This window comes from Sorex araneus, chromosome 3 (assembly GCF_027595985.1).
Source record: "Sorex araneus isolate mSorAra2 chromosome 3, mSorAra2.pri, whole genome shotgun sequence".
Classification (NCBI taxonomy): Eukaryota; Metazoa; Chordata; class Mammalia; order Eulipotyphla; family Soricidae; genus Sorex; species Sorex araneus.
In genome coordinates this window covers 202252272-202276923 of record NC_073304.1, presented here as the reverse complement: position 1 = coordinate 202276923, position 24652 = coordinate 202252272, and the positions used below count along the sequence as shown (strand labels likewise).

At 45.1% G+C, this 24652-nt stretch overlaps 1 protein-coding gene across 1 annotated transcript in view; it reads left to right on the top strand.

The window, feature by feature from the left end:
* Nucleotides 1–2859: 2859 nt before the first annotated feature.
* AATF (apoptosis antagonizing transcription factor) overlaps nt 2860–24652 on the top strand; it is a 121410-nt gene continuing 99617 nt past the window's right edge. Inside the window, exons 1-4 of the mRNA XM_055133385.1 lie at nt 2860–3116; nt 4041–4229; nt 11080–11517; nt 11952–12089. Of these exons, the coding sequence (XP_054989360.1) occupies nt 3026–3116; nt 4041–4229; nt 11080–11517; nt 11952–12089 (856 nt within the window). The 5' untranslated portion in view covers nt 2860–3025. The remainder of the gene's footprint in view (nt 3117–4040; nt 4230–11079; nt 11518–11951; nt 12090–24652) is intronic.

Sequence of the window (24652 nt, the reverse complement as noted above, 5' to 3'; positions counted from 1 at the left end):
GTCAGGTAGAAACATGGTTTTTAGAAACTCTAGCTTCTGCTAACAGTGGGTTGATTGAGACAAAGAGGCTAGGGGATTGCCAAGTCCTTCCCGACCACTTCATGCAAATCCCCGCATCAGCCCACTACTATGCAACTGTGGTGAGATGGGCAGAGTATGAGCAGAGCAGTCCTTAAAGGGAGCTGCTGCTCATCTCCTCTCCCCACAAAAACAGTAAGATTGACATTTCCTTGAGGGAGGTAGAGTTTTTGAAATCCCTCTTCCCTTAGTCTACCCTCCATCATCAGCCAGCCTATCCCCGGAAGGACACCCTCCAAAAAGCAAGCTGCCAAGCCCTTTGGTGACTTCTAGGCGGTTTCCTTGCCTCATATCTCAACACCTCATCATTGCACTTGAAGTTCTAGAATTCCTTTCTTCCTCAACCCAGGGAACTCCCTCCTTACCCTCAGTAAGGTCAGAAAGCAAGCAGAGAAAGAATTTGGGGGGGCTTGAGAGGTGTTTGATGGTCTTAATTCCCACTGTGTAAGTTTGGAGGGGCAGGAGAGAAGGGAGCACTGGTGAAAAGGGTGTCAGCATTCTCTGCTCAGCATTCATACAGCAGCAACTCTCGGCCTGGTTGCTGAGAGCTGTGCTCTGACCAGCTTTACCTGCCTCCCCTTCTCTTCTTTTCCTGTACTGGAAGGCAAGTTTGCTTTCTAAGCATTATTAGTGTCTAGGAAAAAGATCTGCGAGAGGCATTTGTTTTACATGTGGAGTAAGAGAAACAATTTTGTCATCTGAAGCCCAGCTGGAGTGGCCCTCTATTGCAGCTTTTTGCTCTAGAGGCCCCAGACCTGACTGCAATCAGAGAGTACATACCGCATATTTGTTTCTTCCCTATTTGTTAAATTTTGATTTTGATTTTGGGGCCACACTCAGTTGTGCTCCGGGTTTATTCCTTGCTCTGTGCCCAGGGGTCACTCCTGGCAGTGCTCAGGGGAACCATAAATACAGGGTACTGGGAATCCAACCCTGGTCTGCCCGTGCAAGGCAAGTGACTAACTCACTATACTATATCTCTAGTTCCCCTACCTTTTTTCTTCTTTTTATTTATTTATTTGTTTATTTATTTATTTTTTAATAAATAAATAAATAAATTTGTAACTGTACCCATGAGGGTACAGTTACAAATTTACCCATCTTTGTGCTTGTGTTTCCCTCATACAATGTTCGAGAACCCATCCCTCCACCAGTGTCCATTCTCCACCACCAATGAACCCAGTATCCCTCCCATCCTCCAATCCCATCCCCCACCCCACCCTGCCTCTGTGGCAGGGTATACCTTTTTCTTATTTTGGGGTCCACATCTGGTGGTGCTCAGGGCTTACTCTGTGCTCAGTGATCACTACTGGTGGTACTTGGGGGGACTATATATGGGGTGGTCGACCCAAGATTAAACCAGAGTTGACTGTGTGCAAGGCAAGCATCCTGTCCACTATACTATCTCTCCAACTACACAGCCCCCCTCTGCCAATTTTTTCAAAAAGCTGTTTCTTAGCCTGAATTTTCTAATGGGTGACAAGAAGCAGTTTTATTTTCACTGCCTGAATTTGAGAGGAGGGGAATTGCTTGGTTTTCCTTCCCTTTCATGGCTGAGGGGATCTAGCCACCTTTCTCTCTGCAGCCCTCCAGGAAGGGACATGGGACAAACCACACTCAAGTTGTGGTCTTTCATTGCTCCTCAGATGAAAGAAACTAGTGAAAGTCAGGGACCCTCACAAATCCACAGGAGATGCTAAGTAGCTGAGGATTCATCTGACTGTTCAATTGTTGGCCTGGGCTGTATCCAGGCACCTCTTATCTGGACCTTTAGAGGTAGTTTCTGTTAAAGGAGTTCTAGATCTCTGCAGATGACCTCAAACAGACATTGGAAGAATAGACCATCTCCATTATTTCTCACTGCAATTTCTATTTACATAGCTGCCTGCCCATGCACTTACGCCCTCCATCCCATATCACCATCAGCAGAGAAAATCTAACTTACTCATTTTTGTATATTTTATCTAGCATAGAGTGGGTGGGCAGGGAATTATTGGAGAGAGACAGAATTAAAAATTTGTACCTATCTTTCCATGTGGCCATTGCAATTAAATGGACCCCATTAAATTCTTATATTTTGAGTCAGCAGTGTTCCTTGTAGACCTGAGCTCTTCAGCGTTTGTGCACCAATTTCAAGTATCTAAGAATGCCTCATCTTTGAAAAGCAAGGAAATCAATACCGAGGGGTGTGCAGCAATCTTCACTGCACTCCGTTTTAGACAAGGCTACTTGGAGACGGTGCCACAGAACCAATCTTTATGCACAGATATAGCTATTTCTAATTATTCCTATTAATAAAGACCCCAGCAGCCCTTAGGACACTTACACATGCACCTCTCTAGTACAGAGATTCCCCAATCCTGGATGACTCCGGTTTAGAGGCTTCTGCCCAGATCCTTCCAAATTGTTAAATGCCAAACCTGCTTTTTGATCCCCGGCTGTGCCTGGCCTAAAAACACACTTGCGGCTTCAGATGCTTTGCCCCCCTCCTTCCTAAATCAGCCACCAAGAGTCATGGCTACAATCGCACTTTATTTCTCAGCAAATCTGGTACAAATCTTGAGTCGTATTTCCTGGGAGGGCCGCGCGCCTCCCAGGACCAGCTTGGCGCCCCCGACGGACACGTGCCCGAGCGCGCCCCCGCGCCGCCCAACACGCCGCTCCGAGGCACGCGCACGCGCACACGCGTCCCGACCGCGCCGGGCTCGAGGCCTCCTGCGCGCTTCCGCCCGCGTCCTAGCAACGCCCGCAGGCCACGCCCCCTCCCGCGCGCCTCCCGGAAGTTGCCCGCCGGGAGCTGGGCGCCGGGTTCCGCGCGGTCCCTGACTCTGCTGCTGCCGCCTCTTGCCGCTGTCGGTGTCGCTGCCGCTAGGCCACCGTCTCGCGGCGAGAGAGCATCTCGGCCGCGCCCGGCGCCGCACATTCCCGAGCGAGAGACCCGGTGAAGATGGCAGGGCCGCAGCCCCTGGCGCTGCAGCTGGAGCAGTTGTTGAACCCGCGACCGCGCGAGGCCGATCCGGAGGCCGACCCGGAGGAGGGTGAGGCTGGAGCGGGGCGGGCACGGCCACGTGCGGAGCGCTGGGTCTGCCTGGGCCAGACCGGCCGGGCGGCGCGGTGGGCTGGGCAGCGGGGCCTCCGGCCCTCATTCTGCCAGCTCGGGGGAGATCGGGCTCCCGGGGTGAGAGCGGGGGCGCGGTGCGATGCCCGCTCCGCGCTCTAGACCACCGGGTGCTCGGGTGGGCGCGGTTTAGGGTGCCCGAGTTTGGAATGCAGGTTGGGAGTTAGTTTCCAGGGTCGCGTCAGTTTTCGGGGTGTTGCGTTAGCCACGAGAAGAGAGGAAAGTCTCACCCGCTTGTTTATTTATTTTTGTAAAAAAACTCGGCCTGCCCCGTAGAACTTGAGTGGAGAATGCAGGAAGGAGGTTTCATGGGGCGGTGGTGCGGGGGGGGGGGGGGGGCGGACTTAATGCCACGAGGCTTCCAGGCACTTGCTCAGGGGTTGATGCTTGAAACTGGCACTTCTGTAGGCTGATGTGCAAGGTGGTGGCGGTGGGGGTTGGGGGGGAATGGACAAGGAAGGAGAAAAAGCTCAGGAACCTCCCAGAGGGATGGGTCAGAGTGAGAGTGAGGCCAAGACCGGCCGATTTGCTATGTGTGAGTGAGTTGTCACACATGGACGAGGACTCAGGCTCATTGTAGATGCTCCAAAGCATCGAGATCTTTCCAGCTCATAGATCCAGAGAACTTTTTGCACTGGAACACCAAGATGATGGCAGCCGGCCTGGGGGGGGGGTGGAGAGGGGAGGGGGGCGAGGGGGTGGGGCGGGGAACCTGCAGCAGTGAGTTTCCTCTTCGTGGAAGTTGTGGATTTGGGAAAGAACACTCAGATCTGCTTTGGCCGGGGTTGGCATGAAAGTTCCTTCCAACCTGGAGACTCTGATTGCTCTGCCCTGTCCCCCACAGCCACTGCTGCCAGAGTGATTGACAGGTTTGATGAAGGGGAAGATGGAGTAGATTTCTCAGCGGTGGGCAGCATTAGAAAGCTGGCCTCGGCCTCCCTGCTGGACGCAGACAAAAGGTATTCTGGCAAGACCACCTCCAGACAGGCTTGGAAGGAAGACCACTGGGACCGGACCCTGCCTGGTTCTTCTGGTAAGTAGAGTTTCTTGCATGGTACTCTCTCTAACCTACTCTTTTTGGATTAAAATGCACTCCCCATGACCTCTGCTGGATCTCTGCCTGTGTATCCCCACCTATTATCTTATCTTAGGCGAGATCATTGATTTGACATTAGAAAGGGCTTTAGAGGTACTTAATTTCACTTCCTAAGGAATCTAAAGCCCTTAGAGACTAAGTGGCCGTATTCCCTCGGTTTAGATTAATGGGTCACCATAAAATGGAGTGAAAGAAAAGGTAATGCATTTTGGGTATTGGAGGGGGCTGTGTGTTGGAGAATGCATGGCACCTGAAAAGCATGCTGGTACTGGATTTTTTTTTTTTTTTTTTTTTTTTTGCTTTTTGGGTCACACCTGGCGATGCACAGGGGTTACTCCTGGCTCTGCACTCAGGAATTACCCCTGGCCGTGCTCAGGGGACCATATGGGATGCTGGGATTTGAACCCGGGTCGGCTGCGTGCAAGGCAAACACCCTACCCGCTGTGCTATCTCTCCAGCCCTGGTACTGGATTTTTGACTCTTTTTCCTTCAGTTTTCCAAATCTTTGCATTGGGCCACTATATGATACTAGGCTGTGAAACTTTTTTTTTTTTGGTCATAAAAATAATAGTCCTTCCAACTTCCTGGTAAAAGTGAGTTCATAGTTTTAAAGCTGCTAGAGAAGGGAATGGATTTGGTGATTACTGTACGGTGCCATGAGTTTTGTCACAGGGAGGTCAGAGGTACCATATTGTGAATACACAGGTGATATAAATAGGTATCCTTCAGGTTATGATACCTCAGGTTTAGTACTGATGAAGCTCTAGAGTCTCCTGATAAACTCATTTATATGCCCTACCTAGATACTCTTTACCAAAAGGGCCAGTTAAGATATAAATGTAATATTTATTGAGCTCTCACATGTGTCAGGCCTTGCAATAAGTTTTTTGAGTTCTAAAATACTGAGACTTAACAGTGCTCAAAACTGTTGTTACCATTATCACCATATGTGTCATCTTATTTAGTCTTCTCAGCAGCATTTGAAGTTATAACTATTTATACCCATTTTACAAATGTGAAAATAGAGAGACAGACTGGTTCAGTTACTTGCTCAAGATGTATGAAAGAGCTAGAACTCAAATCACGCAGACTGACTCTACCATCATACTCTCTTTTTTTTTTTCTTTTTGGGTCACACCCGGCGATGCACAGGGGTTACTCCTGGCTCTGCACTCAGGAATCACCCCTGGCAGTGCTCAGGGGACCATATGGGATGCTGGGAATCGAACCTGGGTCGGCTGCGTGCAAGGCAAACGCCCTACCCGCTGTGCTATTGCTCCAGCCCCTACCATCATACTCTTAATTACTACTTTTTTCCCCCCTTTTGGGTCACACTTGGTGATGCTCAGTGATTACTCCTGGCTCTGCACTTAGGAATCACTCCTGGCAATGCTTGGGGGACCATATGGGATGCTGGGAATCGAACTCAGGTTAGCCGCATGCAAAGCAAACGCTCTACCTGCTGTGCTGTCGCTCTAGCCCCTTAATTACTACTTTTTTAATGAATGTTTCATTCTTTTTTTCCCTTTTAAAACAACGTCTCCCTTCCTCCCTCCTTATTTTCCTTTCCTCCCTTGCTCCTTCTCCTTCCTTCCTTCCTTCCTTCCTTCCTTCCTTCCTTCCTTCCTTCCTTCCTTCCTTCCTTCCTTCCTTCCTTCCTTCCTTCCTTCCTTCCTTCCTTCCTTCCTTCCTTCCTTCCTTCCTTCTTTCCTTTGGTTTAGGGATCAAACCCAGGATCTCATACCTGTAAAGCAGATGCTCTACCCTTGAGCTACACCTCATGGATGTCCTTTTTTTTTAATAATTTATTTATTTTTTAATTAGTGAGTCACAGTGAGGGTACAGTTACAGATTCACACATTTTTGTGCTTGTTTTTCCCTCATGCAAAGTCCGAGAACCCATCCCTCCACCAGTGTCCATTCTCCACCACTTATGAACCCAGTATCTCTCCCACCCCCTTTTCCCATCCCCCCCTCCCCCATTCTGCCTCTGTGGCAGAGCATTCCAATTTGTTCTCTCTCTCTCCTTTTGGATGTTGTGGTTTGCAATAGGGGTATTGAGTGGCCATCATGTTCAGTCTCTAGTCTACTTTCAGCGTGCATCTCCCTCCCCTCTCGGGATTTCCAATCACATTTTACTTGGTGTTCCCTTCTCTATCTGGGATGACTTTCCCCCAGCGTGTGAGGCTAGCTTCCAAGCCATGGAGCCAACCTTCTGGTATTATATACTACTATTCTTGGGTATTAGTTTCCTACTCTGCCATTTTATATTCCACAGATGAGTGCAATCTTTCTATGTCTGTCCCTCTCTTTCTGGCTCATTTCACTTAGCATGATACTTTCCATGTTGATCCACTTATATGCAAAGTTCATGACTTCATTTTTTCTAACAGCTGCATAGTATTCCATTGTATAGATGTACCAAAGTTTCTTTAACCAGTCATCTGTTCTCAGGCACTCGGGTTTTTTCCAGATTCTGGCTATTGTAAACAGTGCCGCGATGAACATATAAGTGAAGATGTCATTTTGACTGTACTTTTTTGCCTTTCCAGGATATATTCCCAGAAGTGGTATTGCTGGAATGGAAGCTCAATTTCTAATTTTTTGAGAAGTGTCCATATTGTTTTCCAAAGGGGCTGGACCAGTCGGCATTCCCACCAGCAATGTAGAAGGGTCCCTTTCTCTCCACATCCTCTCCAACAGCAGTTGCTTTTGTTCTTGTGGATGTGTGCCATTCTCTGTGATGTGAGGTGGTATCTCATAGTTGTTTTGATCTGTATCTCCCTGATGATTAGTGATGCAGAGCATTTTTTCATGTGCCTTTTAGCCATTCGTATCTCTTTCTTGAAAAAGTTTCTGTTCATTTCTTTGGCCCATTTTCTGATGGGGTTGGACGTTTTCTTCTTGTAGAGTTCAACCAGTGCTTTGTATACCCTTGATATCAATCCTTTATCGGATGGGTATTGGGTGAATATCCTTTCCCACTCTGTAGATTGCCTTTGTATTCTGGTCCCTGTGTCTTTTGCGGTGCAGAAACTGTTAGAAGTTTAATGTAGTCCCATTTGTTTATCTCTGTTTTTACTTGATTGCTTAGTTCTGTGTCATCTTTGAAGATACCGTTAGCTTCAGTATCGTGAAGGGTTTTGCCGACCTTGTCTTCGATTGTGCCTTATGGATTGTGTTCTGATGTTGAGGTCTTTAATCCATTTTGGTCTGATTTTTGTGCATGGTGTCAAGTCGAGGTCTAAGCCCATTCTTTTGCATGTGGTTTTCCAGTTCTCATGGATGTTCTTAATCTGAAAGCAGTATGCAGACAAGAAAAACTTAAAGGGAATATTTTTGTTTGCCTCCCTCCATCCTGTTTTTGTTTTTAGGTCACACCCTCCTGTGCTTAGGATTTAGTCCCGGCTCTGGCTAAGTGATCACTGCTCTGGGACTCAGGGCACCATCCATGGTACCAGGCATCAAATCCAGGTTGGCTGCCTGCAAACAAGCACTCTGCCCACTGTACTATCTCTCCAGCCCCGTGTTTAATCCTTCTTGCATTCTAATTTTTGTGTATTTATTTTTGTCAGACTGCTTTATGTTTTGAGTTTATATATAATTAAAAAGTACTGAAGACCTATCACATTTTCAAAAAAATCTCTATTGGAACATGTTGTTGATAACTGATTTCTATTTATCTGATAATTATGCTTTTCTTTCTTTGTTTGATTTGGGGCCACACCTGGTGGTCCTCCTAACTTACTCTTGACTCAGTGCTCTGGTATCATGCCTGGCAGTGCTCATGTAGTGCTGGAGATTGATTTTGGGTCAGCCTTGTCGATAGCAAGCCAAGTGCCTACCCACTGTAATATCTTTCTAACCCTAATTGTGCTTTTTTTGTACTGCACACAAACTTTTAAGTACTGTACCAAACCTTTTAAGTACTGTGGATAATCAGTAAAATTGTGTAAATATCTGGTGGTAAATAAAGTCCTAACATTCTGCTTACTGTAGGATCAAGTTCAAATTCCTTTCCTTGGAAAATAAGGCCTCTCCTGAATTGATCTCTGAGCAACTCTCTAGACCCAGTCACTTATAGTTTTACACTCTGTTCATTTTTGTGATGCTGGGCATTGCATTCGTTGTTTACTCTTTTTCTTCCTCCTCTGATGAGCTGTTACTTATGCTTAAGGAGTAGAATAATGGGGTTTGAATGAGAGCTCACAGGCTCAGTTCATGCTTTGCACTGGGCGGCCCTGGGGTTCCAACTTCAGCACTGCATAGTCTTCCAGGCCCAGAGCTGGGAGTAGCTCCTGAGTACTGTTGGGAGTGGCTCCAAAATAAAACCCCCCAAAAGTGAAATATAGTGTTTCCTCCTCATGAGGCCATTTCTTTCTTTTCCAAGAGAGTCTAATGGTACCTTTTTTCTACATGGTATACTAGTGACATTATTGTATGCATATCTACCTTTTTTACCACATAAATTAACATTTTTCTTTTTTTTTTTCTTTTTGGGTCACACCTGGCGGTACACAGGGGTTATTCCTAGCTTTGCATTCAGGAATTACTCCTGGCGGTGTTCAATATGGGATGCTGGGAATCGAACCTGGGTCGGCCATGTGCAAGGCAAACACCCTAACTGCTGTACTATCGCTCCAGCCGCCTTAACATTTTTTAAATGGCACTCCTTAGCATTTATCTATGCTTGGCTCATAAGTGCTTAATAAATATCTAATAAGTGAATACATGGATGTGATAGAGATTGTGCACGTGAGATAGGTGCATCTGAAACTGTTTTTATTAGATGCTTGTTTGGAGACACTGTAATTCCCTCACTAGGTGAAAACTTACTATTCTTCAAGGTCCAGATCTAAGGCCTTGCTAAAGTTCTCTTGTTCCACAGTTAACTTTTTAAAATTTTGGTTTTTGGACCATCACTGGGGTGCCCAGGGCTTTCTCTTGGCTCTGTGCTCAGGGATCACTCCAGGTGAGGCTTGGGGGACCACGTAGGGCGATGGGATCAAACCCAGGTCAGCCATGTCCAAAGCAAGCACCCTGCCAGTTGTACTGTTTCTCTAGCCTCTTTTTTTTTTTTTTGTCTTTTGTTTTTCCTTCATTTTTTTGTTTTTGATTTTGTTTTTGTGCCATACCCAGCTGTACTCAGGGATCACTCCAGGCGGGTCTCGGAACCATGTGGGGTGCTAGGGATCAAACCCGGGTTAGCTGTGTGCAAAACAAGCACCCTATCCATTGTACTGTTTCTCTAGCCCCATACAATGTTTTTCTGTCTTTTTTTGTTTTTGTTTTTGTGCCATATCCAGCTGTGCCAGGGATGGCTCCTGGCGGGACTCGGGCAGCCATATGGGGTGCCAGGAATAGAGCCCAGGCCTGCCATTTGCGAGGCAAGAGCCTTACCCGCTGTACTATCTTTCTGGCCCTTCAACAGTTAACATTTAACTCTTCTCTGAGCTATCAAAACTTTGTGTTTGTTTTTTTTTTTTTGCTTTTTTTTTTTGCTTTTTGGGTCACACCTGGCGATGCACAGGGGTTACTCCTGGCTCTGCATTCAGGAATTAACTTCTGGCGCTGCTCAGGGGACCATATGGGATGCTGGGGGTCGAACCCAGGTCGGCCGTGTGCAAGGCACACACCCTCCTTGATGTGCTATTGCTCCAGCCCCTATCAAAACTTTGTGAAGACACTTAAGTACTTATTTGTGTTATGGTTGCTTTCTTATTTTGTTTGGGGGCCATTCCCAGAGGTGGCCAGGGGACCATGCAGTGCCGAGGATTGACTGTGGGGCTCCCACATTAGAAGCATGCACTCCTACCCTTTGAGCCATTTCTCAGGCCCCTGTATTGTGAGTTGGTGAATTTTTGTTTCTTTGTGTTTAGGTCACACCCAGTGGTGTTCAGGACTTAGCATTGGCTCTGTGCTCAGGGGTCATTCCTGGCTTCCTGGCTGGGCTTAGGGGACCATCTAGGATGTTGGGCATTGAATCTGGGTTGGCTGAGTGCAAGGCAAGTGCCCTATTCACTGTTGTATTGTTTGAGCTCAATTTTTTTTTTTTTTGGTGGTGCTCAGGGGCTTGGTTTAATGCTCAGGGGTTGCTCCAAGTAATGCTTGTGGGACCAAATGGTGCTGGGTGTTCAACCTGGGCCTCTGACCAGCAAAACATGTCCACTAGCCTTTCGGTCTATCTCTCCAGCCGTGTTCCCTCATCTCCCTCCTCTGTACTATGGTTTCTTTAGATAGAACCCCATGTTTTTGTTTATCTTTGCTGTGCCCTTAGTATGTTCTTTCTCTATTTGGTTTTTGGGCCATACCTGGCCATGCCCAGGGGTCGCTCCTGTCTTTGCACTCAGGAATTATTCCTAGCAGTACTCAAAGGACCAAATGGGATACTGGGAATCAAACCTGGGTCGGCCGTGTGCAGGGCAAGCACCCACTGCATTATCTCTCCGGCCCCTGCCCTTAGTATTTTAGAGATAGTAGATATCTCTAAAATAATAAATATCTGTTAAATTGAGAACAATACTTTAAAAAAAAAAGTTAGATTCTAAGCCAGAGATATAGGTGGTAAGGCACTTACCTTGTCTGTGGCCAATGTGTTTGAATCTTCTACACCACATAGCGTCTTCCGTGAGGACCACTGGGAGTCAAACCTAAGCACATACTCCTCCCTGCTGCCCCCCCCTTGCACCCCCAATTAGCTGTTAAAGTTCTTTTGTTACAATGAAAGATGTGACCTGATACCTGTCTCAAGTAACATTCATTTTTCCCATCTTCCCTTACTGTCTAGACCAGGAAATATCTGATGCGGAAGGGTCTGAAGCTGAAGATTCCGAGGGGCTGGGGCTGGAGGAATCTGATGAGGATGCTGGAAGTGCTGCAGAGGAAGAGGAGGAGGACGACGATGATGAGGAAGAGGACAATGAACTGGCCCCCAGGAAGAAGAGCGGAAAGCTTGTCGGGACAGGGCCCAGCTTCAGGGCCCCGCGCATCAGTGACTTCGAGAAATTTACTGAGGGAATGGATGATCTTGGTAGCGATGAGGAAGAGGAAGATGAAGAGGAGGAGGAGAGCGGCATGGAAGAAGGGAATGACGAGGATGAGATTGAGAGTGAGGAAGGTGAAGCTGATGCCAGGAACAGTGAAGATGATGGTGTGGTGATGACCTTCTCCAACGTTCATGTTTCTGAGGAGGTGGAGAAAGGAAGAGCCGTCAGGAACCAGATAGGTTTGTATAGGATTTGTTGTTTGCTAAGTTTTTCCCCAAGTATCTGCGCAGGATCTCCCTTCGGCCTGTTTGTTTCTCCGGTGTCCTTCCAATTAGCTTGTGATGTGCCCCACTTGCCTGGAGACCTAAAGCCCCGCTCCTAGCTGCTGAGCCAGCCATTCTGCACTGAACTTTTAGCTACTTCTGCTCTAGTGCTTTGAGCAATCGGAAGGTTGAAGAGTGTTTTTCCCTCTTTAGGTTTCTGCATTCTCTCTCTCATATAGCAAATATTTGCTTCCAAGATGCTGAATTTATTTCCTGTACTAGAGTGTATTTCCATGGCATGCAGTGATAAAACCCTGTGCCACTTAGGGACTGGCATGATTTCTTGTACCTTCCCTCTCTGGCCCAGATTTCATACCGAGGAATGAAAGTCTCTTTTCTTTCTTTCTCAGCACTATGGGACCAGCTTTTGGAAGGAAGGATCAAGCTACAGAAAGCTCTGTTAACTACCAATCAGCTTCCTCAACCAGATGTTTTCCCTGTTTTCAAGGACAAAGGTGGCCCAGAATTTGCCAGCGCCCTAAAAAATAGTAAGAATATTTAAGCTGTATTGGGATACTTCGAGTCACTGTAGTTCATTGGTCTATGCAGGGTCTATGCAGCCCTATAGAATTAAAGAAGAAATTTTATTTTAGTGATAATAGGGTTTAAAGAGTTTTTTAAAAAATCCCTGTCAGATAAAAATAACTGGTTGAAATGGATTTGGTGCATGGAGGAGGAGAGGGGAGTGTCACTGGAGCCATACCTAGGGGTATTCAAAGGCCACCCTGTCTCTGTGCTCACAGACATGCCCATGAGTGATTGGGAGACCAATAGTGGTGCCTAGGAGGCTGTATTTGGTGCCCAGGAGTTGAACCAGGTTCATGGCCATAACCATATGTGAGGCAAGCACCTTAACCACTGTACTATCTCTGGCCCAGGGTTGGGCTTTTGAATAATGATTATTAACTTTTTTCACCTGCCCTCTCTACCTGTCCCTGCCCCTTCATTGTGAATTACTTCTTTAATGTATAAAGAATACTATTTGAGTACTGGAGTAGAACAAAAGGGCAGGAGGTGGGAGAATGATGACAATACCCAGACTATAATCATTCAGTTGTTTGTGTCATGTGCTTGAGTTGGTCCCTGAAGCATCACTGGGTACAGCTCTGAAGGCCCCCAAACACGCACCACCAGGCTAGGTCTTCCAGGAGGGGAGGGACCCTGAATACCACTAGGTGTGGTCCAAAACCTCCAGTGATATTTATATATAATTTTAATTTAATTTAATGTATTATTATTATTTGTTTTTTTGGGGGGGGTCACACCCAGTGATGCTCATGGGTTACTCCAGGCTCTGCATTCAGAATTCTTTTTTTTTTTTTGCTTTTTGGGTGACACCCGGCGATGCACAGGGATCACTCCTGGCTCATACACTCAGGAACTACTCCTGGTGGTGCTCAGGGGACCATATGGGATGCAGGGAATCGAACCCGGGTCGGCCGCGTGCAAAGCAAATGCCCTACCCACTGTGCTATCGCTCCAGCCCCCTCAGAAATTACTCTTGGCGGTGCTTAGGGGACTCTATAGGATGCTGGGAATTGAACCCTTGTCATTTGAACCCAGGTCAACTATTGCTCCCAGTGATATATTAAAAAAATGTTTCTGCACATGTGACAGGTGACTAATTTTTGTTCCTTCCAACTTTATGACAAAAGAGCATAATGCATTGTATATGTCCCTGTCTTGGTAAACAACTTAGGAAGTTTCTTTATTACCTTGTTCTGGCTGAATAATTTATCCTGTGCTGTGCAAACTGACTCTGTACTAATCAGAACAAGTACTGGGACTTAAACTGTCTTTAATGAAATGAGTCACTTTGTAATTTGGTCTTTTAGCAGTCAGACCATCTGGGTTTGTTTTATCTTTTCTTCCCCTCTCTTTTCTTTTTCCCCTCTGTTTGTTGATATTGGATGACATGAACGGTGGTCACACGCAAAATGGGCTGTAGTGCTTGTTCTGTTCTTTCGGGTGCTCACGGGTAGCGGGAGGGTGGGATGGGGTCTTCACATTTGACTGCAGTGCGCCTTGAGGTTCGAGCTTGTTTGGTTGCAGTTGTTTGCGCACTTGTCACCAGAGCGAGCACTTTTAGTTGAGGCACACAGGTTATGGCTGTGGAGCTCACTAGGGGTCGCTGCAGTTCAATGCTCACACAAATGCTTGCTAGAGGTCGCAGTTCGTGACCAGGGTCTCATGCATTTGTGTGGTTTTGGTGCTTGCCAGGAGTCGCACCTCTTTGGGTCCTACTCATGCATACCTGACTCAGATGCAGGTCGGAAATCACTTTCAGGGCCACGATTATAAAGCACAAAGCCGCCCAGGCTGCCTGGCCACTGAAGCAGTGGATGAGTTGTACGATTTGAGTGAGTTAACTTCACAGTAAAACCGAGGTCACGTGATTATGAGAATTGATGAACAGAATCACCGTAAAGCTTTGGTACAGTGTCTGGTGCAGTTTATATGGCCAGGGTCAGTGCTTCCTGCTGAAAGAGGCATTTGACAGTGTTTAGCCTTGTGAATGATATTCATCAGTGTGACTAATCATCATCCACACTGTAGTCAGTGCTTACTGACTTATTTTATTTTTGTTTTGTGGCCACACCCAGTGGTTCTCGGGGTTTTCTGGCTGTGGGCTCAGGGATCACTCCTTATTGGACTCGGGGGACCATAGGGGATGATGGCAGGGATCAAACCATGGTCGGCTACGTATAAGGCAAATGTTCATGCCCTGCTTTTTAACTTTTTATTCGTATTCTAATTCCCTGTGTAATTTAACACTCGTTAGGGAAAGTGGTAGGTAGTGTTACATTCGACTGTAATACTTAAAATCCACCTTTTGCATCAGTGACTGTGGAAAGATGACCAGAGATTCTCTCACCACCCAGCCCGTTTCCCTGAAACTTCCAGCCCTCCCTTGAAATATTTCCCGATGGCTTTGATGATGCTGTGTGTGTGCCCTGGATTCTCCTGCCTTTCTTATTTCTTTTCATCTCAGTGTCAGTTTCATTGCATTTAACATCCTCTTCTCATACTATGTTTAACATTTTTGTCCCCTTTGGCATTGGTTTTTGTATGTTATTTGGGGAGGCTCTTGTGTAGCAGTGCTGGGGCTGCCTGACTCCCCTGGGTGGTGTTTAGGAGACCATGCAAGTTCAGGAAGCTGATCTGGGTGTTGGGCGTTGGGCATGCCTCCTGAGTCCTAACTATGGTACACTTCCAGGGCTGGAGCAATAGCACAGCGGGTAGGGTAGGGCGTTTGCCTTGCACACGGCCCACCCGGTTCAATTCCCAGCATCCCATATATCCCATATGGTCCCCTGAGCACCGCCAGGAGTAATTCCTGAGTGCAGAGCCAGGAGTAACCCCTGTGCATTGATGGGTGTGACCCAAAAAGCGGGAAAAAAAAAAGGTACATACTTCCAGCTTTTTTTTTTTTTTTTTTTTCTTTTTGGGTCACACCCGGCAATGCACAGGGGTTACTCCTGGCTCTGCACTCAGGAATCACCACTGGCGGTGCTCGCTGGGAATCGAACCGGGTGGGCCGTGTGCAAGGCAAACGCCCTACCTGCTGTGCTATTGCTCCAGCCTCTTCCAGCTATTTTTTTAGCCACAGTAAACTCTGAGCAGCGTGCCTTTGTATGTCAGCACACTTACCCTCTGTTTTCCAGGAAAGAAAATTTTGTTGTTTTTAATCTCTTTTTCACTTTGTTATCTCTGACTTTTCTTTCTTTCTTTTTTTTTTTTAAAACAGAGCTAGGGTTTAATCTTAGGACCTTACACGTATGCAAGCAGCATGCCTTTCCATTAAGTTCCAACTCCAGTACCTGCTTTGGCGTTTTTTTCTTTAGTATTAGGAGGCAGGCCTTTTATGTTAGTGATAAATGTACGAGGGAGAAAGCAAGTTACTTACAGAAACCTCAACATGGGTTATTTAAAACATTTCCTTATGGACTATATCAGAACTACATAAATGAAAACAGGACAGCATTGAACCCTATATACCACTGTCATAAACTAGATAGTGAAACTGTGACCCATTTACAGTTAATCTTATTTCATCTATATTTATACGAACTCTCCCCCTATTTCTAAATTATTTTGAACAAATATTTGACAGCCTATCATTATATCTCTAACTCTCCCAGCAGATATCTCTGAAAGAGAATCATTTTTTAAAAAATATTTTTTGGTCACACCCAGCAATGCACAGGGGTTACTCCTGGCTTTGCACTCAGGAATTACTCTTAGTGGTGCTCGGGGGACCATATGAAATGCTGGGAATCGAACCTGGGTTACCCATGTGCAAGGCAAATGCCCTACCCACTGTACTATTGCTCCAGCCCCAAGAAAATTTTTTTAAGAAATCATAATACCATTGTCCCACATAAAAACACTAGCAACATTTTCTTAGTGAGCATGACTGGTTTGAATGGATAGGGAATTGAGAGCATTTTTTTTTTGTTTTGTTTTGTTTTGTTTTTTGCTTTCTGGGTCACACCTGGCGATGCACAGGGGTCACTCCTGGCTCATGCACTCAGGAATCACCCCTGGCGGTGCTCAGGGGACCATATGGGATGCTGGGATTCGAACCCGGGTCGGCCGCGTGCAAGGCAAACGCCCTACCCGCTGTGCTATCACTCCAGCCCCGAGAGCATTTTTGTAATAGGTAATTTTTACTTTTTTTTTTTAGTTTGTTCTGTAGCTTTAAATGAAATGATTAAAGGAAAGCTAAACTTCAGACATAATAAGTTGACCTTTTAGTGAAATGCTTGTTATTAATGTATTTAATGGGATGCATTACAAACTGCAGTGAGCACTGTGTTTCATTACAGGTCTCAAATGCAATATCATTAAAGACCTTTAATAGAAACAATGGTTGACATTTTGATATTTCCCATAAGAACCTCCCCCCCAAAAAACCAAACAAATAAAACAAAAACCAAACTACTCCCTTCCAAAAAAAAAACCCAAATAAGAACACAGTAAAATGTAACATAAATATTGAAACTCTTTTACTTGCCTAAGAGTATATAAAACAAAGTTTTGTATTAATAATTTATAGTATGGGTTCAGAGTGATAGTACAGCAGGTAGTACGTTTGCCTTATGTTGCTGACCTGGGTTTGATCCTCAAAACCACATAATGGTCCCCTGAGTCCCACCAGGAGTGATCCCTGAGCACAGAGCTAGGAGTAAGTCCTGAGCATCTGCAGGTGTGGCCCCAAACCCAAACCAACCCAAGTAGAATGAAAACCGTTTTTTTCCCCCCTTTTGGACATATCCTGCCTTACAGGCTTTGGGGTGGGGGATAGGAGTGGTCTCTCACTGTGGTGTTCAGGCGACCATGTGAAAGCGCGTGCTCCAGACCTTTGAACCATCTTCATTGCTTCTTGACTGAAAATTTTTTTTGTCTTTGCTGGGACGTGGGAAGAGGACAGCAGAGCACTCCTGATGGAGCTAGTAGGACTTATTAGGACTTACTCCTTGCCCTGCACTCATGTCATGTGGGGCTACTGGGGAATGAACCTAGGTCAGCCACGTGCAAGTGCTGTACCTGCTGTACTATAGCTTCAACAAAACAGAAATTAAAAAAAAATTTTGGGTTTTGAGCCACTCCCAGGGATGCTCAGAGATTATTTCTGGCTCTGTGCTCAGGAATTACCTCTGATTGTTCCTGGTGGACCATACAAGATGCTGGAGATTGAATTGGGTTCAGTGCCTTACTCACTGTACTGTTGCTCCCCCACCCCAACCCTCCCAAAAATGAAATTTTTAATGCTAGTTTGACCTTAGCACTTATTGACAACTTAGAGTGACTTCTTTTTTTTTTTTTTTTTTTTTGCTTTTCTTTTTTAATTTTATTCTTTTATTGAATCACCATGTGGAAAGTTACAAAGCTTTCAGGTTTAGTGACTTCTTTTTAAAAAAAATTTTTTTCTTTTTTCTTTTTTGCTTTTTGGGTTACACCCGGCAATGCACAGGGGTCACTCCTGGCTCTGCACTCAGGAATTACCCCTGGCGGTGCTCAGGGGACCATATGGGATGCTGGGAATCGAACCCGGGTTGGCCGCGTGCAAGGCAAACGCCCTACCCGCTGTGCTATCACTCCAGCCCCCAAGAGTGACTTCTTAAATCTTGTATCAATTCACAAGCAGTCTTTTTTTGTTTGTTTGTTTTTTTGTTTTTGGGTCACACCCGGCGATGCACAGGGGTTACTACTGGCTCTTCACTCAGGAATTACCCCTGGTGGTGCTCAGGGGACCATACGGGATGCTGGGATTAGAACCCGGGTTGGCCGAGTGCAAGGCAAACGCCCTACCCGCTGTGCTATCGTTCCAGCCCCAAGCAGTCTTGATAGTGTTGGTTTTTGAAATTTTATTTATTTTTAAGTGGGTTGTACATTTATGTGATCCAAAATTCAAAAAATACTGACTATACATGGAAAAATCCTCCTTTCCATCCCTGTACCTCTCTCCCTTATATCCCATAGGCAGCCAATATTATCAGCAAAATTCCCTTTAATTACTTATTTGCCTTAGGTGACAGATCCATGAACATCTATTTCATTGTTCTCTCAATTAACACTTTATGAGTTCATGGCAGAGTTCTCACAAGTGACCTGCAGAACTCTGAAAATATTCTTAATTACTTGGGATAGGTTAAAGTACTGCTTGGGATAAAGGTACTTTAGAAGTGGCTCTAAGGCTAGTAGGTTTGAAGATCTAGATCACACAAATGAGATTGGTTTGCTGATGGCTATTCATTATTAAAAATAATTTATTTTGTGGTGAAGGGATGGGTCTTTGAGCATTATGTAAAAGAGACTTAAGCCTGAAAGCTTTGTAACTTTCCACATGGTGATTCAATAAAAAAAAAATTATTTTGATTTTTATGGTACTAATTATAAAATCACCTCCTGTTTTATAAATTGAAGCACTAATTTTTTTGTTCTTGGCCATAGCCAGTGAGTGGTACTTAGGGGCTGCTCTGGGTTCGCTTCTGGGAGGACCATGTGGAGCCAGGGCCTGACCCAGGCCTTCTGCATGCAGGGCGTGCTTTCAGCCCACGGAGCAATCCCTCTGGCCCTGTCATGCTTATTTTTAAAAATTCAGGAAATACATAAAAGCATTAAGAAGAAAATCAGGATTATTTGTAATTCTCTGCTGCAAGGAGTAACCACAGTTGTCACTTTGATGAATATCCTTTCAGACCTCTTTTTGTGCCTAAACACAAATACACACCTTCCTTTTTTAAAACAAATGTAGAATCTTACAAATGTGGACTATTTTGCAAGCTTATTTTTTCTACTTAATATATCTTTTTATGTCAGTATATTTAGATGTACATCAGCATTTTTAGTGACTACAGAATATTCCATTTTGTAGATTTACTGCAATTTATTTAACCAATCTGTGTTGATGGATGCTTGGGTTTATTCTACTTTTTCACTTTATAAAGCATGCTTTGAGAAACATCCCTGTTCATACATACATATTTGTGCAATTTGTTTAAAAGTTGCACTGTCCAATAACAATATAATGCAAGCCTTATATGTAATCTAAAAAAAATTTAGTAACCACATCAAAACAAACTAAAAAGAAGTGAGATAAAAATTGGGGGTATAAAAATTTTAATACATAAGATATAATTTTAACATGTAATCCATATTTAAAGTGAATAATTTTGAATTTTTGTGCAAAGTTTTTTAAGTTTTGAAATTTAGAGTGTAATAGACTTGCTGCTCATCTCTTCTTCCCCCCCCCCCCATTTTTTTTGGCTTCTTTGGCTTTCTGGGTCACACCCAGCGATGCTCAGGGATTATTCTGGCTCTGCACTCAGCAATCACTCCTGGTGGTACTTGGGGGACCATAGGGGATGCTGGGGATCAAACCAGTATCAAATCTCGGGTCATGCAAGGCAAAAGCTCAATCCACTGCTCCAGCCCCCTTCTCCTTTTGCACCACACCAAGAGGTGCTCTGTGGGGACTCATTTATGGGCCATGCTTATGGGATCCTGTGCCCCTGGGGGTTGAACCTGGGACTCTGCACGCCCAGCATAAGGAAGCCTTCACCTTCCCAGCCATCACCTTGGCTGAGTTTATCTCAATTTGTACCTATCACAGTCAGTGCTTGGTAGCCACCTGTAGCTAGTGGATGCTGCACCAGACAAGAAGTCTACATTCTCTGCAAAAGTAATTGCTGGGATCGCACTGTAGTTTTACCCCTAGACTTTTGGAATGTGCAGAACTTGGAATAATAATGGAATGCCAGGAATTGAACCAGGGTCAGCTGCATGCAAGACAAGTCCTCTATCTGCTATACTAATTAATGCTCCAGCCCAAATTCTCATCTTTAACAGTTATTTCCCTCTATTTTTGACACCACAGAGTATTACTGGTCTCTTGCTTTTCCTAAACTGAGGGTAAGAAATTAAGAACATCATTTTTTGGTAAATTTTGAAAGATGCATGATAACTGTTGACTTAACATTGAAACTTCCGCTATGTTTTTATCTTTTTTTTAAATTTATTTATCTTTTGCTTTTTTTTGGGGGGGGTGTCACACCCAGCGATGCACAGGGGTTACTCCTGGCTTGTGCACTCAGGAATTACTCCTGGCAGTGCTTGGGGGACCATATGGGATGCTGGGAATCGAACCCAGGTCGGCCGCGTGCAAGGCAAACACTCTACCTGCTGTGCTATCGCTCCAGCCCCCGTTTTTTATCTTTTTATTAGAGAGTTCTAGTTAGGAAGACTTTTGATTCCTTTTGAACTTGTCCAACCTGGTTACAATTAGGCAATTATATTGGAAAACTGGATTATGGAGCAAGTGCTTTTCTAAAGGATTCAAGTGGTGGAATTAGGAGGAGAGTATCAAATTCTGATTTTGTTTTTAATTAAACAACAGTTTTGTGTTCTCATAGCTCAAGGTAGTCTAAGACCAAGGTGTTGGCTGGTTGGTTCTTTCTGAAGATTTCAAGGGAAACATCTTATCAGATCTCTGACACCCCCCTCCCCCCTCCCCTTTCTGGTGTCTTTATGGGTTTCTGTAGTATCTATGATCATACTTTCTTTTTCGGTTTTTTTTTTGTTGTTGTTGTTAATTGATGTAACATTGGCTTACAGGTGTATAGATGTTTATAAGCTTTAGGGTATGATGTTACGACACCACCACCAAAATGCCAATAACCTACATCCTTCCACCATTGAAGTGTCAGATTCTGGGGCCGGAGCCATAGTATAGCAGGTAGGGCGTTTGTCTTGCATGTGGCCAACTTGAATGGGATCTCTGGCATCTCATTTGGTCCCCCAAGCACCACCAGGAGTGATTCCCGAGTGCAGAGCCAGGATTAACCCCTGAGCACCCGCCGGGTGTGATCCCTGCCCTCCCTCCCCCGAAAAAAAAGTCAGATTCTTTTCTTTTTCTTGTTTGTTTTTGTTTTGGAGCCACACCTGGCAATGTCTGGGGCCTCTACCCTGCTTGCTGCTCAGGGGTTGCTTTTGGTGACGCTCCTAGACCATGCTGTTCGGGGGATCAGATGCCGGGGTTCTCCGCATGCAAGCACCCTAGCCACTTGAACTGCCTTCCCTGAGCGGGAGAGTGGGGCTCTGAGGCAGTGTTCCACTTAGCCTGGAAAGATGCACCCTAGATGGGTCACGAAGCTGTGGGAGACTGAAACCAATCTAGTCTGAAAATTTGTTTCACAATCTTGGTATTTGATATTAGTGTTCTCTTCAGCTCCAGAATCAATCTTGAAAAATGATGAGTTAGAGAAGGGAACAACCCTAACTTGCAGGAGCCGTTACTAGTCGCAGTCCCATCATAGACTCACTCTCTCCATTATACTTACAGGAAGTTTGTACACTTCTTACTATCCTGTAACATCTTTGTATGGACTTTTAATTAGCTCACCTTTATATGTGCCAGGCTGAAAGAAATGAAGAAGCAACTTAGATAGTGCCAGTAATTCTGCCTGCCCTTTTTTTTTGGGGGGGGGGGTCACACCTGGCGATGCACAGGGGTTATTCCTGGCTCTTCACTCAGGAATTACCCCTGGCGGTGCTCAGGGGACCATATGGGATGCTGGGATTAGAACCCGGGTCGGCCTCGTGCAAGGCAAATGCCCTACCCGCTGTGCTATCGCTCCAGCCCCTCTGCCTGCCCTTTTACTCAATGAGTGCCTTACCCACTGTACTATCTCTCCACCCCTCACAGGGTATGCTTTGCATGCCACAGCCTCAGGTATGATTCCTGATTCCTTGTACCATGTGGGTCTCCAGCATCATCAGGTATGGTACCAAAAAGCCAAAAAACTAAAAGGAGCCTAATCAAATAACTAGTATAAGTAGTTATTTGAGGTATTATTAACACAATAAACTGCCTAAAGTTCTCAGGGGCTGGAGAAATAATACAGCAGATACTTTAAAAAGGAGAACCCCTGGGGGCCAATAATACAAGGAGTAGGGGGTCTGCCTTGCACGTGGCCAACCTGAATTTGATCTCTAACACCCCATATGGTAACACAAGTCTGTCAGGAGTGATCCCTGAGTACAGAACCAGGAGTAAGTCCTGAGCACTGCTGGCTGTGCCCCACTCCTCCCCTCTAAAAAAAAAAAAAAAACCACGAAAGAATAAAACTAAACTGACTGCTCTAAGATCTCATTTCTTTGCCTGTTTAAAGCAACATATCTGGAATGATATGCAGTCTCAGATCATCTCTCCCATTGGCTCATGAACTCTGTCCAGTCAAGCCAGGATCTCTCCCACAACACTGGCCTTCTGTCACAGAGATGACACAAGGGAACTAAATTAAATCATCCATTTTCAGTGCTTATCTTACTTAACCTATTAGCAGCGTTTGTAAAATTTGACCTCTGTATGCACCATGAAAGCATTATCACAATTAGGAAAAGGAAGGTTTTTTTGTTTTTGTTTTTGTTTTTGCTTTTTGGGTTACACCTGCACAGGGGTCACTTCTGGCTCTGCACTCAGGAATTACCCCTGGCGGTGCTTAGGGAACCATATGGGATGCTGGGAATTGAACCCGACCCACCGTGCTATCACTCCAGTCCCCGGAAAAGGAAGTTTTATTAGCATCTTTGTAGTATCTTCACTGCCCCTCCCTATCCCTAAATGGCCTCTAATCACTATGTACTAATAGGTTAGTGTTCTAGAGTTTCATATAAATGGAATCATGCCTTTCTGGCTTTTAATGAGCATGCTGTATTAAAATTCATTGAATTTTTTTTTTTGCTTTTTTGGGTCACACCCGGCAAAGCACAGGGTGTACTCCTGGCTCTGCACTCAGGAATTACACCTGGCGGTGCTCAGGGGACCATATGGAATGCTGGGAATCAAACCTGGGTCACCTGCGTGCAAGGCAAACGCCCTACCTACTGTGCAGGTAGCCCCAGATTCATTGATTTTTATGGCTTTTGTGTTTGTTTGATTTTGTTTTTATGCCACATCTGGTGATGCTCAGGGTTTACTCCTGGTTCTGTGCTCAGGGATCATTCCTAGTTGTGCTAAGGGAACTATATGGAATGCTGGGGATTGAACCCAGGTTGGGAGCATGCCGGACAAACATCTTACTCCTTGTATTATTGGCCCCCAGAATTTCTCCTTTTTATTTTTTATTTTTAATTAATTAATTTTTCTCCTTTTTAAAGTTACTTTGGGGGGCCGGAGCCATAGTACAGAGGGTAGGACGTTTGCCTTGCACGCGGTTGACCCAGGTTCAATCCCCAGAATCCCATATGGTCCCCCAACCACCTCCAGGAGTAATTTCTGAGTGCAGAGCTAGGAGTAAGCCCTGGGCATTGCTAGGTATGACCTAAAAAGCCAATAAGTAAATAAATAAATAAATAAAGTAACTTTGGGCGATAGTTGAGGACTTAGGACACATGCACTTTATGCACTTGAGCCAGACTTGATCCCCTACACCATGACTCCCTGAGCACTTCCTGACACAAGTTCTGGAGGGCCTCTGGGCCCTCCCTGTATAGGCCTGGTAGTCCTAGTACTGCAGGGCGTGAGCAGCACCCCAGCCTGGGCCCTGGCCTGCTTGGCTTGGCCACGTATCACGGGCAGTGGTCCCTGGGCCTTCTGAACACAGCTTGGAACCACACTCCCCTCGAAGATAAAAGTTACTTTAATAAGAGGAATAGAATAGAGTTCAGAAACAGATTCATATAGATATGGGTAATTGACTTTTATGAAGGTGCAAAGCCAATTCAGTGGGAAAACAATAGTCTTTTCAAGAAATAGTGCCGGAAGGTAACATAATTTATTTGTATATATATAAAAAAAAAACCATGAACTTCTAACTCAACTTTACAAAAAAAAAAACCCTCACAAAGTGCACTGAAGCACTTCCTGTTGTTCATTGATTTGCTAGAGCCGGGGCACCAGTAACGTCTCAAAAAATGACTAAATATAAAACTGAAAGTTTTAAGGAACACTTAAAATTAACACATAACATAAAAATATTTGTGAACTTGGATTCAACAAGCATTTTTAGATATGTGGAAAATACTATTTGTACAATAATAAAAGAATTCATAATAGACTAAGTCAGAATTAAAACTTTTTGCACTGAAGGGCCTATTAATATAATTAAAAGACCAGATAGAGACCCCAAGAGAAAAATACTTCTCTTGTATACATCCAACAAGAAACTTGTTCGTGATGTTATTTTGGGGCCACACTCAAGACTGTGCCCAGGGCAGACTCCTGGCAGTCCTGAGCATGCAGATGACTCCTGGCAGGGCTTGGGAGACCCTGTGTGATGTTGGGGATCAAACCCCAGTTGGCCACCTACAAGGTAAGTGCCTCCCACCCCCTCTGAACGAAGAACTTGTGTCCAGAATAGTTAAAGAACTCTCAACACCCAATAAAATATTTATTCCTAAAAAGGTGAGCGCACGGGCCTGGGGCAAGGCTTAGGAGACCAGAGCACATGCTTTGCATGCAGAATCCCAAGGTTTGATTACCTGCCCCGCATGGTCCTTTGAACACTGTCAGGAGCCTGGAGTAGTTAATTCCTGAATGCCACCA